At 40.9% G+C, this 12,977-nt stretch overlaps 1 protein-coding gene across 2 annotated transcripts in view; it reads right to left on the bottom strand.

Annotated features, from left to right (window-relative positions):
* The window catches only part of POU2F1 (POU class 2 homeobox 1), a 216,109-nt gene that overhangs the window by 50,872 nt on the left and 152,260 nt on the right, over window positions 1-12,977 (bottom strand). For both annotated transcript variants that reach the window (XM_050958002.1, XM_050957992.1), the window contains exons 8-9: window positions 8,110-8,204; window positions 5,090-5,263 (exon numbers count right to left, since the gene is read on the bottom strand). In XM_050958002.1, coding sequence (XP_050813959.1) covers window positions 5,090-5,263; window positions 8,110-8,204 — 269 coding nt within the window. The remainder of the gene's footprint in view (window positions 1-5,089; window positions 5,264-8,109; window positions 8,205-12,977) is intronic.

Raw genomic sequence — 12,977 nt, forward strand, 5'->3', positions numbered from 1 at the left:
ATACATAATATGAAAAAGTATTAAAAACCAAGTGAATAAGGGCCCAAGTCCAGATTACCAGTTCAGAAACTTAAGGAATGAAACTGAAGGACTGGACCGGAGAACAGGGACTGACCATGAAGTGCAGGAGAGCTTCCCAGTACCCTAGAACTTGCTAACTTGGGTCCCTACCTGTTCTGTCTTATCTGTTTGTTGTCTGGCATAAATATATGCTGAGAAACTGTCAGAATTATTGTCACTAATAATTTATAAATAAAGATGAAAATTAATTAAGCCTAAATTGGGTGTATATGGGATGTTGTTACTCACTTCTTACAGGCTGGACCAGAAAAGTAGAGGAGCAGTGTATGGTCACTTCAAAATCAAACGAGATGTCATCCCTGTGTCCATCAGAAGGGCAAATGGTGCTGGTACCAGGGATGCCAGAACCTACATAGAAGTTGAGGGCCCCACTGCCGTTGGGACAGTGGCCCCACTCCCGTTCTTCCTCTTCTCCTGGAGCCCTGTCCTCTGCTGCTCCTCCTCCCCTTGAGGCCCTACCCCTGGTCAAGCCGGAAGCCAGAGCTGGGACATGATAAGAGCTGACCCGGGAGCCTGTACTGCTGTGGGGAGCCCATGACCCTCCATTTGCCCTCGGTGGGGAGCTGGGGTGTGCCGCCCAAGGCACAAGGAGGGTCCAGGGCTCCCCACAGCAGCTTGGTTTCTCTGGATGGCCTTTACTATGGTATGGCTCTGGCTAATGGTCTGGCCAGGGGTTGGGGCCTCAGAGGGAGGAGAAAGAGGGGGGCCCATGATGGTGGTGGGGGGGCTAAAGCCCATCTCAGCCCCACACCGGGAAGAGATTGGGGATCACCTTATCAGCTCTCCTGCTGTGAAGCGCAGCGCCCTGCCACTGCCACTCCACGCCTGCCCATGTTAAAGAATGAGTAGGCATGGCCTTTCCACTTTTAAAAATATGGGGGCTGGAGTCTGCCCCAACCCTGGTATAGGCACCTGTAGCTGGTACCAGGGATCAAGTGGGCACTGCAGACCAGAGAGGATCTGGTAACTGCATCAGTACCAGAAGTAGAATCTTGGTTGGCTAGTGAGACGGTACTGGAGGATATATCTGTCCCAGCCAGAAACTCTTCTCAGTATGCTCCATGAGTTTGTGTGGAAGCAGTGACCACATCAGTACTGAGGATCAGTCACCATTATAGATAGCAGGACTGTAGGATAGGTCAATTCCAGGAAGTAAGTTGGTACCAGCAGAGAGTCTCTCTTAGTAACTCCGAGCAACAATGACTCAGGTTCTTCTAGGATCCAAAGATCCTTGTGGAAAAGGAGCCTGGAAGGTACCAGACTCCAAGTAAGGACCCTCAGGAGTTAGTACAATGGGTGACACTCGAAATGGTACTGAAGTGTTATCTGTGCACTCTTCTCTGCTGGCTCTGGAAGGTAGTACCAATGAAGATTTCAGCTTAACTTTAAAGCCATTGTGTTTCAGAGGTGCTGGGTCTAGTGCCAACTCTGGTGTTACAACATGGCTTCTCAGTACGTGGTGTGGTTTTCCTAGCCAGTACCATGGTCTTGGTACTACAGGAGACAGGGGCCTCAGAAGAACCCTTGTTTGGATGCAAGGTCTCCTGAATGCTGGATCATCAACAGGGTGATTTTTCCCTTCTTTGACTCCATTTTGGGGAACAGAATGTCTTGTTTTTTATGATCTGAGCAGTTCTGAGGGGTCCCCAAGATGTTTGTTTACTCCAGGAGCGATGATGGTCGCCAGGGCTCTTTGAGTAACTGAAAATATATATATATATACATACACATACACACACACACACATATATATACACACAGCAGGGGGAAAGGCAATCTAACTCAGACTCTACAGGTCCCAGGCAACATTCCAACAAGAGTTTTCGCCTGTCGTCCCTCAATTTTTAGGTCTACTTTTAAATCCTGACCAGATACATTTGGAGGGGATGAGAGTCTCTCCCAGGCAGAAGAAGCAGAAGCATCTATCTCTGCAGGGAAAAAGACTTATGACATATGTGGCAGGGCTTGAAGCCCAGGATCATGGACATAACTTGTTACTCAAGACCACGAATTGAGGCCTAAGAAAAAAACAAACGAGAATGGAAGGCGCACTCCTCCCAAATACAAACTGTGCAAAATAACAGAAAAATAAATAAAATAAACTACTAAAAAAGAGTAAAAAAAATAAGCAAGAGAAATAGCAAGCAGCTTGGCAAGCTAACAGACTCTACAACATTCTCTCAAGCTGCAGGCAGTTGAGAAGGACCTACAGTGATGGTGACTCTGCTCCCCCAAATATCCTCATATTGGAGCAGAGGGTTATCTAGGGCACAATCTCCAGTAACAAGTGCACGTGTAAATGCACATCCCAGGGAACACCCATAATGATATTACTTGAAGTAGTAGTTATTCATTTCTTTGTGAACAATTTTCCCCAAAGATGGCAAAGGCATTACTGTATGGGAATTAGCAAAGAGTCACTCACTACTGAAATAGAGGAAAAAGATACTTTGCAATAAACAAGTTTGATCCACTTCATAGAAGGCTGAATCCTCTTATAGACCAATTAAAAACAAATACGGAGCATAATATGAGCAGTTACACTTCATTACAATAGTGTCATTCGTGCCAGAAGAGAGGTGACAAGAGAGAATATTCCAATCTGTTTGTATTACATCACAAGACATTATAACATGTCAAATCATAAGTTTCCATAGTAGGAACACACCTAAACTAGCCAGTGTGGATGTAGGTAATGTCCGTATTTCGAGGATTATCAGCTATCTCAGATGGAATACTTGCCTTGGATTTAAATGCGTCAAACATGCAGCTATTTTAAAAAGAAATTAAATTATATAAAACCCCTAAATTAATCTGTTTTGGGCACTTACTTTAAAATGATAAAGAACTATCGCAAGTCAAAACCAGTTTATTATATTACCCCCAAAATGGAATGTAATAGGCAATTAGTGTACAATGCAAACTAGAATCTTGTAATTATTTTTGAAAAGAACAAAAGTAAATCCGATGAGTTTGAAAATAACCTACTATGTCACTGGCAATGAATTTTTCTGTTATTCTTTGGCATGCAATCTAATTATATGACTATAGGAAACCTTAGTAATAAGATCCTTAATTACTACACAATTATGTAATTAGGTAATAGTTATTAAAAAATAACTAAATTATGTACATATTTACTCAAATAATAAGAGTAGATCAATCAAGTAAATACTAGTAAATAGAATAGGATTTATTTTTTTTTAAACAAAGGGAAATTTAATACAAAGAGCTGCCTTTGTATTATACTGGAATTGTGATATTAAGCTCAAAAGCCAGGGCTGATCTAGAATCCTTGAGTTACTGTGTCTGCTTTTTCCTCCACAGTATAAATTCAGGACAGTGTCAGTAAGGAGAGTTAACCCTTAACTTAAAAATCCTGGTTTCTGCTGCATAATCATTTCACAATGACACAGCACTGCAGGCTAATTGTCACAATTGTGATGAGGACAAACTAGAAATCCTCGGTCAAGCAAGAGAAGCTATTCTATTCAATACAGGTGCTCATACCATGCTTATCACCATAATATCTGGGTAACTCCTTCACCTCATGAGGGAGAGACTGAAGTATGCTAACAAAACACTCTTCATCTTGCTAAGAACAAGCTGTTCTTGTGTGGTAATGAAGATTCTGGCAGGAACTTGTATTATGAACCCTGATTTTCAGGCATTTAAAATGTTGTCAGAAAAATAAATCTGACCTTGGACACATGCTTTCAGCTACAGTGGGTTCACTTATTCTGAATTCACAAAAAATTGGATTGGCTGCTCTGAATTCAGACTTCTGATTTTTGTTTGCTCTTTCCTCTAGCAAAACATGCCAATGTGTAACAGCATGCTACCAGACTTCTTGATAGGGACAGAGGATTTTAATTTTTAAGGAGAAAACATTTAATTTTGGTATTTTCAAGAAGCAACTCCTGAATCCAAGCACAATGACACTTAGCAACAAGAAAATAGAACATATAATCATACTTTGCACTACTAGTAGCAGCTTTCATCCAAACATATTCAATATATTCAAAATTACTTTCTTCAGCCTCACCCTGATGGGTTCTTGTGCTCTGACTCCACACACCTAAATGGATTTCACCATTGGGCTTTAGGTAAGCAGACAAGTGAACCTTTGCTCTGAAGAGCCCTATCAGGTGGAAGTTGCTTTCCCTTAATTTTGCTTCTCTATCCTCACTTAAACACTGCTAAATACTTAATGGCAAAAATGGGTTTTGTTTTGTTTTTTAAGGTGGGTTTTTTAGAACTCAGGAGTCCAGGCACCTACTTCCTTGCTCTAACCCTAAAACAGTTCCTTCCTTATCAATTGTTTACATATAAACCTGGTGAAAGGAAGATGATTGATAAGCTTGTCTTCAGAGTATTCAATGTGAACACTATTCCAGAGTGGTAATCAAACCTCATATGCTTTCTTCAAGTTTATTATTTTCTTATTCAGCTTATCTTTTCAAAACTTGTTTCTGAATCATCTTTTAAGATTTCTCCTCTGCCATTTAAGCTCTTATTTGCGGATCCTGGCAAGCCTTAATCCTCCAATACAGAATCACTAATATTTAATAGGAAAATGAGTTCAAATGATAAAACCCTTCAACATATAAAGCAGCTTCATCAGTTTTGACACAATCTTTAAACGCTTTGAACGGTGCAGTGTTCTATATGACTTTAGAGGCTGCATTTCTGAGGGCAGCTTTTAAAGTGTTTTGACCTATTCTTTTTAAATCTTCTAGGCTGAACAGTGCACATTCAATGACAGCCTGAGCTGGTAAATGCATGCACCTGCTGGGAAAATGGCTACCTTTTAAAACCAACAAGGGAGCAAGTAAGATGTGTATGGCCTTTTCTGTTCTTTCCTAGAACCCTCATATAGAAGGGAAAGACAAGAACTTAATTCTATTTAAGAAGGTTCTGCTTAAAAGGGGGTGCTATTGTCCCCTCCCTCCAGATCTGAAAACTGATTTAACCCTATATTGGGAGGTATAGGATTACTCAATTTTACCTGAGTGAATCCAAGTTTGATCCGTCTTTGTTTGAAAGTCTTGGCAAACTGCTCAAGCTCCTCAAGGTCACTGGGCTCCTCCAAGCTGGGAGTGTCAATTCGCTTTGGTGTTGATTGGCTCTGCGGAAGTGGCTGAATGGGGGTTGCTGCTATTGTGCGTGTTGGGGTTGCTGGCTGTTGAGGGCAGGAGACAGGAAGAGAAAAATGAAAACAAATGAAAAGATTTTTTTTTTAAGACACAAAATAGTGGAAATAAATCTCACTCAGGAGTCCAGATTCCCACAGGAGACAGGTTGGATACGAATATATCTACCATTTCTAATAAATCCCAAAGCGCTCTCAAATTTATTGACACTGCTCAAATAAAGGCTGTCAGAATGCACTGTACTGTATTAGTACACAGTCTTTCAAGAAGGACTCAGTCAAAACCAGCCAAGGAAAAAAAAAAAAGATACACTGTACCGGTTTACCAATGCCTTCTACCTGCTCCAAGAACAGTTCAACATTACTCGTAATATATTTCAATACTTTTGGAGAGTTTGGCATTCATCCCCTTTATTTATTTTAAAATTCAATTTACTGTGGGTGCAGTATCAAGTTGACAGCTCTACAGACTTAAGTCCTCTATTTCTCCTCAGAACAATCTCAGCAGAGGCAGCAGCAGCACAAATATCCCTAACATTTCCCCTTGTGAATGTGACACAACCTTGACCTAGAGGGACTACTTTGGGAAGCGGGGTTAGGGAGGGGAGAAGTTTGTTCCCTTGGCACCTCTGCTGAGACTGCTCACAAGAAGAGTATTTATAATAGTGACATTATATGGCAATAATTCCTCTTCAAAATAAAATAAAATAAAATAAATAAATCAAACAACTCACAGAAAGGAATTTCTTTTAGGTCTCCGACTTTCCTAGTATAACCAGATAGTTTCCCAGGAAACTACTGAAAAGTTTGCTATTCCTGACAATTACCCTATAAAGATCATTTCCCAATATAAAAGTAGCAATACAGGGTTTCAGTAAGAGCCTAAGATATGTCTGTGTGCTATGGAAACCACATTCAGGCTAGGTTTCACACAATCAAAATATATTAAGAGAACATTGGTGTTGCACAGTTAAGGTTTTGCACACAATCTGAATGTTAGAATTTCCTGAGCTTTGAGTGCTTCACTCCACCTCCTTGGGTGTATGCATCGTTAAAATGCAGAGCTGAATTCTTTTGGCCAAATTCTGTTCAGTGCAGCTGAGGGGCTTGGGCAAAGATGCTTTTGTGCCAGTTTATGCCCTCGGCCCAATTCTGACGCTGTTTATGCTCCCAATGCAACACAGAGAAGCTTCAAGATCGCTCTAAATTGCACCGGTTGGTAATAGCCCCCACATGACTGTTCCATAGCACTTCAGTGCTACAGCCATATCTCCTACAAAGCTGAACCTCCAACTGGCTCACTAAAGTGGCTTTTTACTTTGGTTAGTGCTAGTGATACTCTGCAATGCAGAGCAGGTGGTTTGGAGGGGGGAGGGAGAGGGCAGGATTTAGCCCACTATCTTTAATTACACGATCACGTATTATTGCTCAAATAATATACAATCTTTTCAAGAACTGCAGATACATATGTTGCACACTAATTTTTTTTCAGTATTTTAAACGTACTTAAGCTATATTGGACTATACAAACATATCTGACTTCAATTTTTATTGAAGTTCTTTTTTTCCCTATATTACATATTAGAGCAAATCTTTGTTAGGGACACGTGAAACTCCCCAAGCTGTGAGCTAGAATAGATAATTTCCACTATTCTTCATTGCATATAGAAAATGTAGTAAACAATACAAGTACAGGTACTATGTACTTTTCATATATGGGACTTTCACAGACTGTGAACAGACGCAATAGTATGTGCTACAAAATACTACTTGCGTTCAAAGAAAAACATTATGTGATAGTTATTCTATTATTTCAGAAATAATATGTGATCATATAATTAGAGACTATTGTAATGCACCAACACAAGCAAGCAGAGTTAAAGTTGCAGGCACTTTAACATTACTTTTCCCGAGTTTTGAAAGCTTAGCTGTAGAGCTTTAATAGTCTCTTAAAAGAATTTTAAATTTTTTTTTAAAGAAATAAATAATGGAAAAACAGCTTAAAAATTAGCTTTACTCTTCTTCTGACTTGCAAAACATTGGCAACAATACAGAACTCTTTAGCTAGAAAATAGACCACTTTGCCCTCGGATCTTTGGAAAACTTCCAGGAAGAAACCCTCTCTTGCACACTTTAGGAAGCCCTCAACCCTTTTCCTATAAGTTTTAGGAACTCTGAGAACCTTATAAAGAAGTGGAGGAATTGATGCTAATGTTCCTATGGACATGTTGTCTTAAACCCCACACATCTGCTAAGTAAGCAGCTAAATTAATTGCACATTCCTGAATAGTATAGCCTCTTTTAGCTGTGTAAAGTATACGCAAAAATTAGTCTAACTATATAACGAAGTCTTCAGTCTTACAATTTAGTCAAACCAAAAATACTTTTCACTAGAACAATTAAAGGCACTTTTACTCAATGAGGGCTATTTCCATGCCAAATATCAATGTATAGCCCTTCAGGTTTTAAATCTATTAAAAACAAGGTTGCAAAAATGTTTATTATAATGGGAAAAGGGTATTGTTCTACCACTCTACTTGTACTCAAAATTGACTCACCCATTTTTGTTCAAACTACTAAAAACTTCCACCTTTAGAAAAAGGCCAAGCATGGAAAATTTCAGTCCAAAGAGTAAAAGTTTTGGTAAATTATGAGTGAATGAAAACAGGGAAATCTGAAGGGAAACTATTATGCAGTCTTAACATGCAGATAACTGTCACTGCAGCTGGCACTTCTGTTGTATTGTAGTCATCTAGAAAAGTTAGAAGACTAAGTAGCTTAACTTCCATTTTTGCAACAAACATGTATGTGCCCCTCTTGCACATTAGCTTGAGTCCCCCAAAGAACTGCTGAAAAGCTGCAGGAGGAAAACTGACCTGTGAGGTGAGGGTGATGCTTGGCTGAGACTGCAGGAGGTTGGCTTGGCTTTGCTGAGGTAGTTGCGTTAAGAGATTCTGCGCTTGCAGGAGACCTGAAAAGGTGGTTTGGCAAACAGTTTCAGAAACTTTAGAAGCAGACTGAAATGAAACATTTATTTAAAGATAAATGAGAGACTGACATCTCCAATGTCTTTAATTCTCAGTCAGTTCCCCAGCATTCCTCTAAAGCATAGGGAAATTCAGCATTACTTTAGCTGTGATGCAGACACAATAAGTGCTGACTGGGGCTGTGCTTATATTGTATGTAGGAAGTGTTTCATCTAATGACAGTATTATCAGCTTAATGCCTTGGAGGTGTCACTTGGCCTTCCCTTTCTGGTTTGATACTTGACAGTTAGTAGACAGCTGAGGGTTGAAGAGCCAAGTAAAAATAAACTGAAGCCACTGATGGAGGTGATTAAATGTTACACTCTGCACAATATATTTCAGCTGTTGGAACATCCCTTTAGAATGACTGAAGAATGAAATGGCTTTAGCAGACAAGTAGTATAACACACAGAAGAAAAATATCCAATCACTTGCAAATACAAAACAGAGAAATAATTACTCCTTTCTAAAGAGTCATCTCAAATGTTAGATAAGGTACTGAACATTCTTTAGGTTACAGCACAAAAACGGAGGTTACTTACCTGTAATTGGAGGTTCTTTGAGATGTGTGGGCCCTATCTGTGTTTCACAGGTGGGATACGTATGTGCACCATGAGCTTGAGCTCAGAATATTTTGCAAATAGTGTCTGTGGGCCCACAAATGCACCATAGCTCTCCTCATGCACTGAACCAAGGGCATAAAAGATTGCGTGGGCCAATGCCTCTCCAGTTTCCCAACCTTACCACTGTTCAAACAATCCACAGCAGAGGGGATGGAGGGTGTGTACTGGAATACAGTTACAGATAAGTAACCTCCATTTCTTCTTCAAGTTAAGATCCCTATGTGTATTCCACACATGGGGGATTAACAAGCAACAGTCAACAAGGGCTGGGTACGAGGACACCTAAGTGATGGCTGATTGTAACATTGCTGTCCCCACAGCTATATACACAGTTGACAACTGGAACAGAATGTAATATCTTGTGATGGTATGCAGAGTTCCAAGTAGCTGCCCTATACATCTCTAAGAGAGGTAAGTCTCTCAGCTATGCAGTCTAAGTAGCTTGCCCTCTAATGGAATGAGTCCCTCGTGTGCGTGTGTGTGTGAGAGGAGGAGATATGAGCTAGTTGTTAACAACTAGCTGATATCCATTTTGAAAGTCTCTGTGCCAATACAGCTAGACCCCTTGATCACTCTGCTATGGAAACAAATGGTTTATGGTGTCATCTAACATCTTTTGTTCATTGCAGATAGAAGTTTGAAGCCCTTCACACATCCAGAATCTGTTCGTCTCTCTTCATCTGAGGCATGTGGGAAAAATACTTATAAGTGGATTACCTGACTCACATGAAACTCGGAAACTACTTTAGGAATGAATCTAGGGCAGAGTTGTAATGACACCTTTTCTTTATAGAATGTAGTATATGATGAGACCACCATGAGCGCTCCCAGCTCACTGATTCTTCTGGCTGACACTGTGGTTATTAGAAAGGCGACCTTCAGGACAGATAGGCCATAGACCATATGGCTGGAGGCTCAAGGGGGGGTTAGCAAACAATGATAATATAAAATTGAGGTCCCACTGAGATGTGAACTTCACAAACAGTGTAAAGGATCTGAGAATCCTCTTCAGAAATCTAAATGTGACAGCGTGAGCGAATATTGTATCGTTATCCACAGGAGGATGGAAAGTGCTGATCGCTGCTAAATACACTTGCAGAGAAATGAGTTTGAGACCCAAAGATTTAAGGGTAAGTAGATACTCTAAGACAGGGGTATGCAATCTATAGCACACATGCTGAAGGCGGCACGTGAGTTGATTTTCAGTGGCACTCCCACTGCCTGGGTCCTGGCCACCAGTCCAAGGGGCTCTGCATTTTAATTTAATTTGAAATTAAGCTTCTTAAACATTTTAAAAACTTTATTTACTTTACATACAACAACAGTTTAGTTATATATTATAGACTTATAGAAAGAGACCTTCTAAAAACGTTAAAATGTATTACTGGCACGCAAAATCTTAAATCAGAGTGAATAAATGAAGACTTGGCACATCACTTGTGAAAGGTTGCCGACCCCTGCTCTAAGATGATACGGATCCTGGTGGATTCTGGAGATAGCTGCATTGGTGAGCCCAAGTGGAGAAACATTTCCATTTTGCTGAGTAACAGCTCCTTGTAGAGACTTTTCTGCTTTGGTTAAGGATGTATTGCACCCTTTCAGAACTTGAGTGCTCTATTTCTAATACCTATTCAAATATCAGGCTTTGAGTTTCAGCGGTCCTGGATTGACGTGCTTGAACCTGCCCCTGTGCAGTGTTAAAAGGTCTAGCAGCATGAACTGAGAGCTTCAACAGATCCGTATTGAGAACTGCCTCGGCCAGTTGGGTGCAATCAGGCTGACTCAAGCTGTGCCCTGATTGATCTTCCATAGAACTTGTGATATCAATGGGATGGCAGGGAAGGCATACCCCGGGCAACCCTTCCATGACACCAACAGGACATCTCCCATTGAGCCTTTGCTGTGGAGCAATGCCAAGGAAATTACCTGTTTTCCCACAAGGCGAAAAAGTCCCAGGCTAGTGTGTCCCATTGGGAGAAGGCATCATCGAGAACCAAATTATGTATCGCCCATTCCTGATTTACAGAAAAATGCCTGCTTAGGCAGTCTGCTAAGGAGTTTTGCACCTCTGATAAATATGCTGCTGACAAGGTTACATGATCGCTGATACAACAATTCCAGATAAATCTTCTCCAGTTTTGTTCTCTGGATGAGTGTCAAACTTTGGGCAGAACTGTCACTTTGCTGTTTATTTTGAACTTCTCTGGTGAGTACACAGAGAGAAGCCAGGCTTGTAGGCAGCTAAGATAAAGCGTGACAAATGATGTCATGTGTGCATGAGGCCAAGGAGTGAAAGGCAAGTTCTGACTGACGTCCCAGGTCTGACAGTGACCTGATTCATGAGAGTGCTAAGGGCATGAAACCTCTCAAGTGGCAGATAAGCTCTTTCTGTAGTCAAATTCAACTTCACCCTATAAAATGTATGAACCTCACGGCGGTCAATGTGGATTTTTCATGATTGACAGATATCCCGGGAAGGCAGAAGACAGAGCAGAACACTGGTTGCTCACTGGACTGTCTTGTAAGAACTGCCCATCAGAAGCCAGTTGTTGAGGTAAAGGAAAACTATAAATCCCTTTCTTCTCATCGAAGCTGACACTACTGAAAAAACTGTTGTAAAGACCCTTGCTAGACCAATAAAGAGGACTCTGAATTGGTAAAGCTCTTGATCGAAGAGACACCTCCAGTGGGCTGGCTTGATGTTTATGAGAAAATATGCATCTTTCATATCAAGAGCAGCAAACCGTGTGTTCTCCAGCAAGAAAATTATTGATGCCAAGGATATCATGTGAAATTTTAGTTTTTGAATGAACCTGCTCAGCTGACTCATATCGAGAACTGGCCTCCATCCCCCATTCTTATTAGGGATGAAGTAATGGGAATAGAATCCTTTTCTTTGATGTTGAGATAGAACCCTTCCCAGGGCACCTCTTAGGAGAAGGGAATTTACCTACTGTTGAAGAATCTCATTGTGAGAGTGGTCCCTGAAAACAAACTGAGAGGGGGGTTTGTGGTAAGAGGTACCAGAACCTTGATCAGATACCTGCCATGAATAATCTAATACTCATTTGTCTTTAGTTAGGGCCCTCCAGTTTTTGGCAAATTGGATAAAATGACTTCCAAATATCAGAGAAGCGGAATGAAGCAGAATCCATAAAGAAATGTGGGTCTCAACAGTCCCATTGAAAGAAACTCTTTGCTCAGGGTTTAGAGTATAATATGGTGGTGGATGTTGCAGAGGCTGGGTTCCTGGGTCTACAAACTCGGTCTCTTGCATGGTGGCTTGAGGATGCTGGTGGTAAAACTGCTGAGGTGGTGCTCTTAGCCTATGCCCCAATCTATGGTGTTTTCTCTTAGAGGCAGGGGTATAAATGCCCAACGAACGAAGTGCTGTCCTCCAGTCTTTGAGGGAGTGGATAGATTCATCCATTTTGTCATGGATTAGGTTGGTGTATTGAAGGGCAGATCTTGGATGGTACTCTGCATCTCTCCAGGGAAACCGGAGGATTGTAACCACAAGTCACTCTTCACAAGCATGTCTGTAGACATCCTCTAGATATAGTATCAGTCACATCCACCATGTCTTGGAGGGAAATTTTGGCTACCAATCTCCCCTTATCCACTAAGGCCTGGACGCAGGGTCTATTCTCCTAAAGGAGCTTGTCCTTGAATTCTAAAACCTTCTTATAATTAGTAAAATCATATTTGGCCAAGAATGCCTAATAATTTGAGATCCTGAATTCAAGAGAGTTGGAATAGAAGACCTTTCTCCCTAGAAGGCTGAACTGCTTGTCTCACCTATCAGCAGGAGCATTCTTTTGGTGCTACTGTTTGGACCACTCTGTAGCTGCTTACACCAAAGAATTAGGCAATGGGTGGGAACAAAAATGCTTTCCCCTTGGATAGAATAATGTAGTGCTTCTCAACCCTTTTAGGGGTGGGAGCACAAGAAGCAGGTGTGTGCCAAACCCTCTTTACCAGGTCTATTGTAGGGGTAGGATTTTACATTTGTATTAAAGGTCATAATGTAGTATGTATTAAATGTATTAATGTATGTCTTGAGTTCATCCTGCCAGCCACCCTTTTTGAATAGCA

Source organism: Gopherus flavomarginatus, chromosome 1 (genome assembly GCF_025201925.1).
Source record: "Gopherus flavomarginatus isolate rGopFla2 chromosome 1, rGopFla2.mat.asm, whole genome shotgun sequence".
NCBI classification, from domain to species: Eukaryota; Metazoa; Chordata; order Testudines; family Testudinidae; genus Gopherus; species Gopherus flavomarginatus.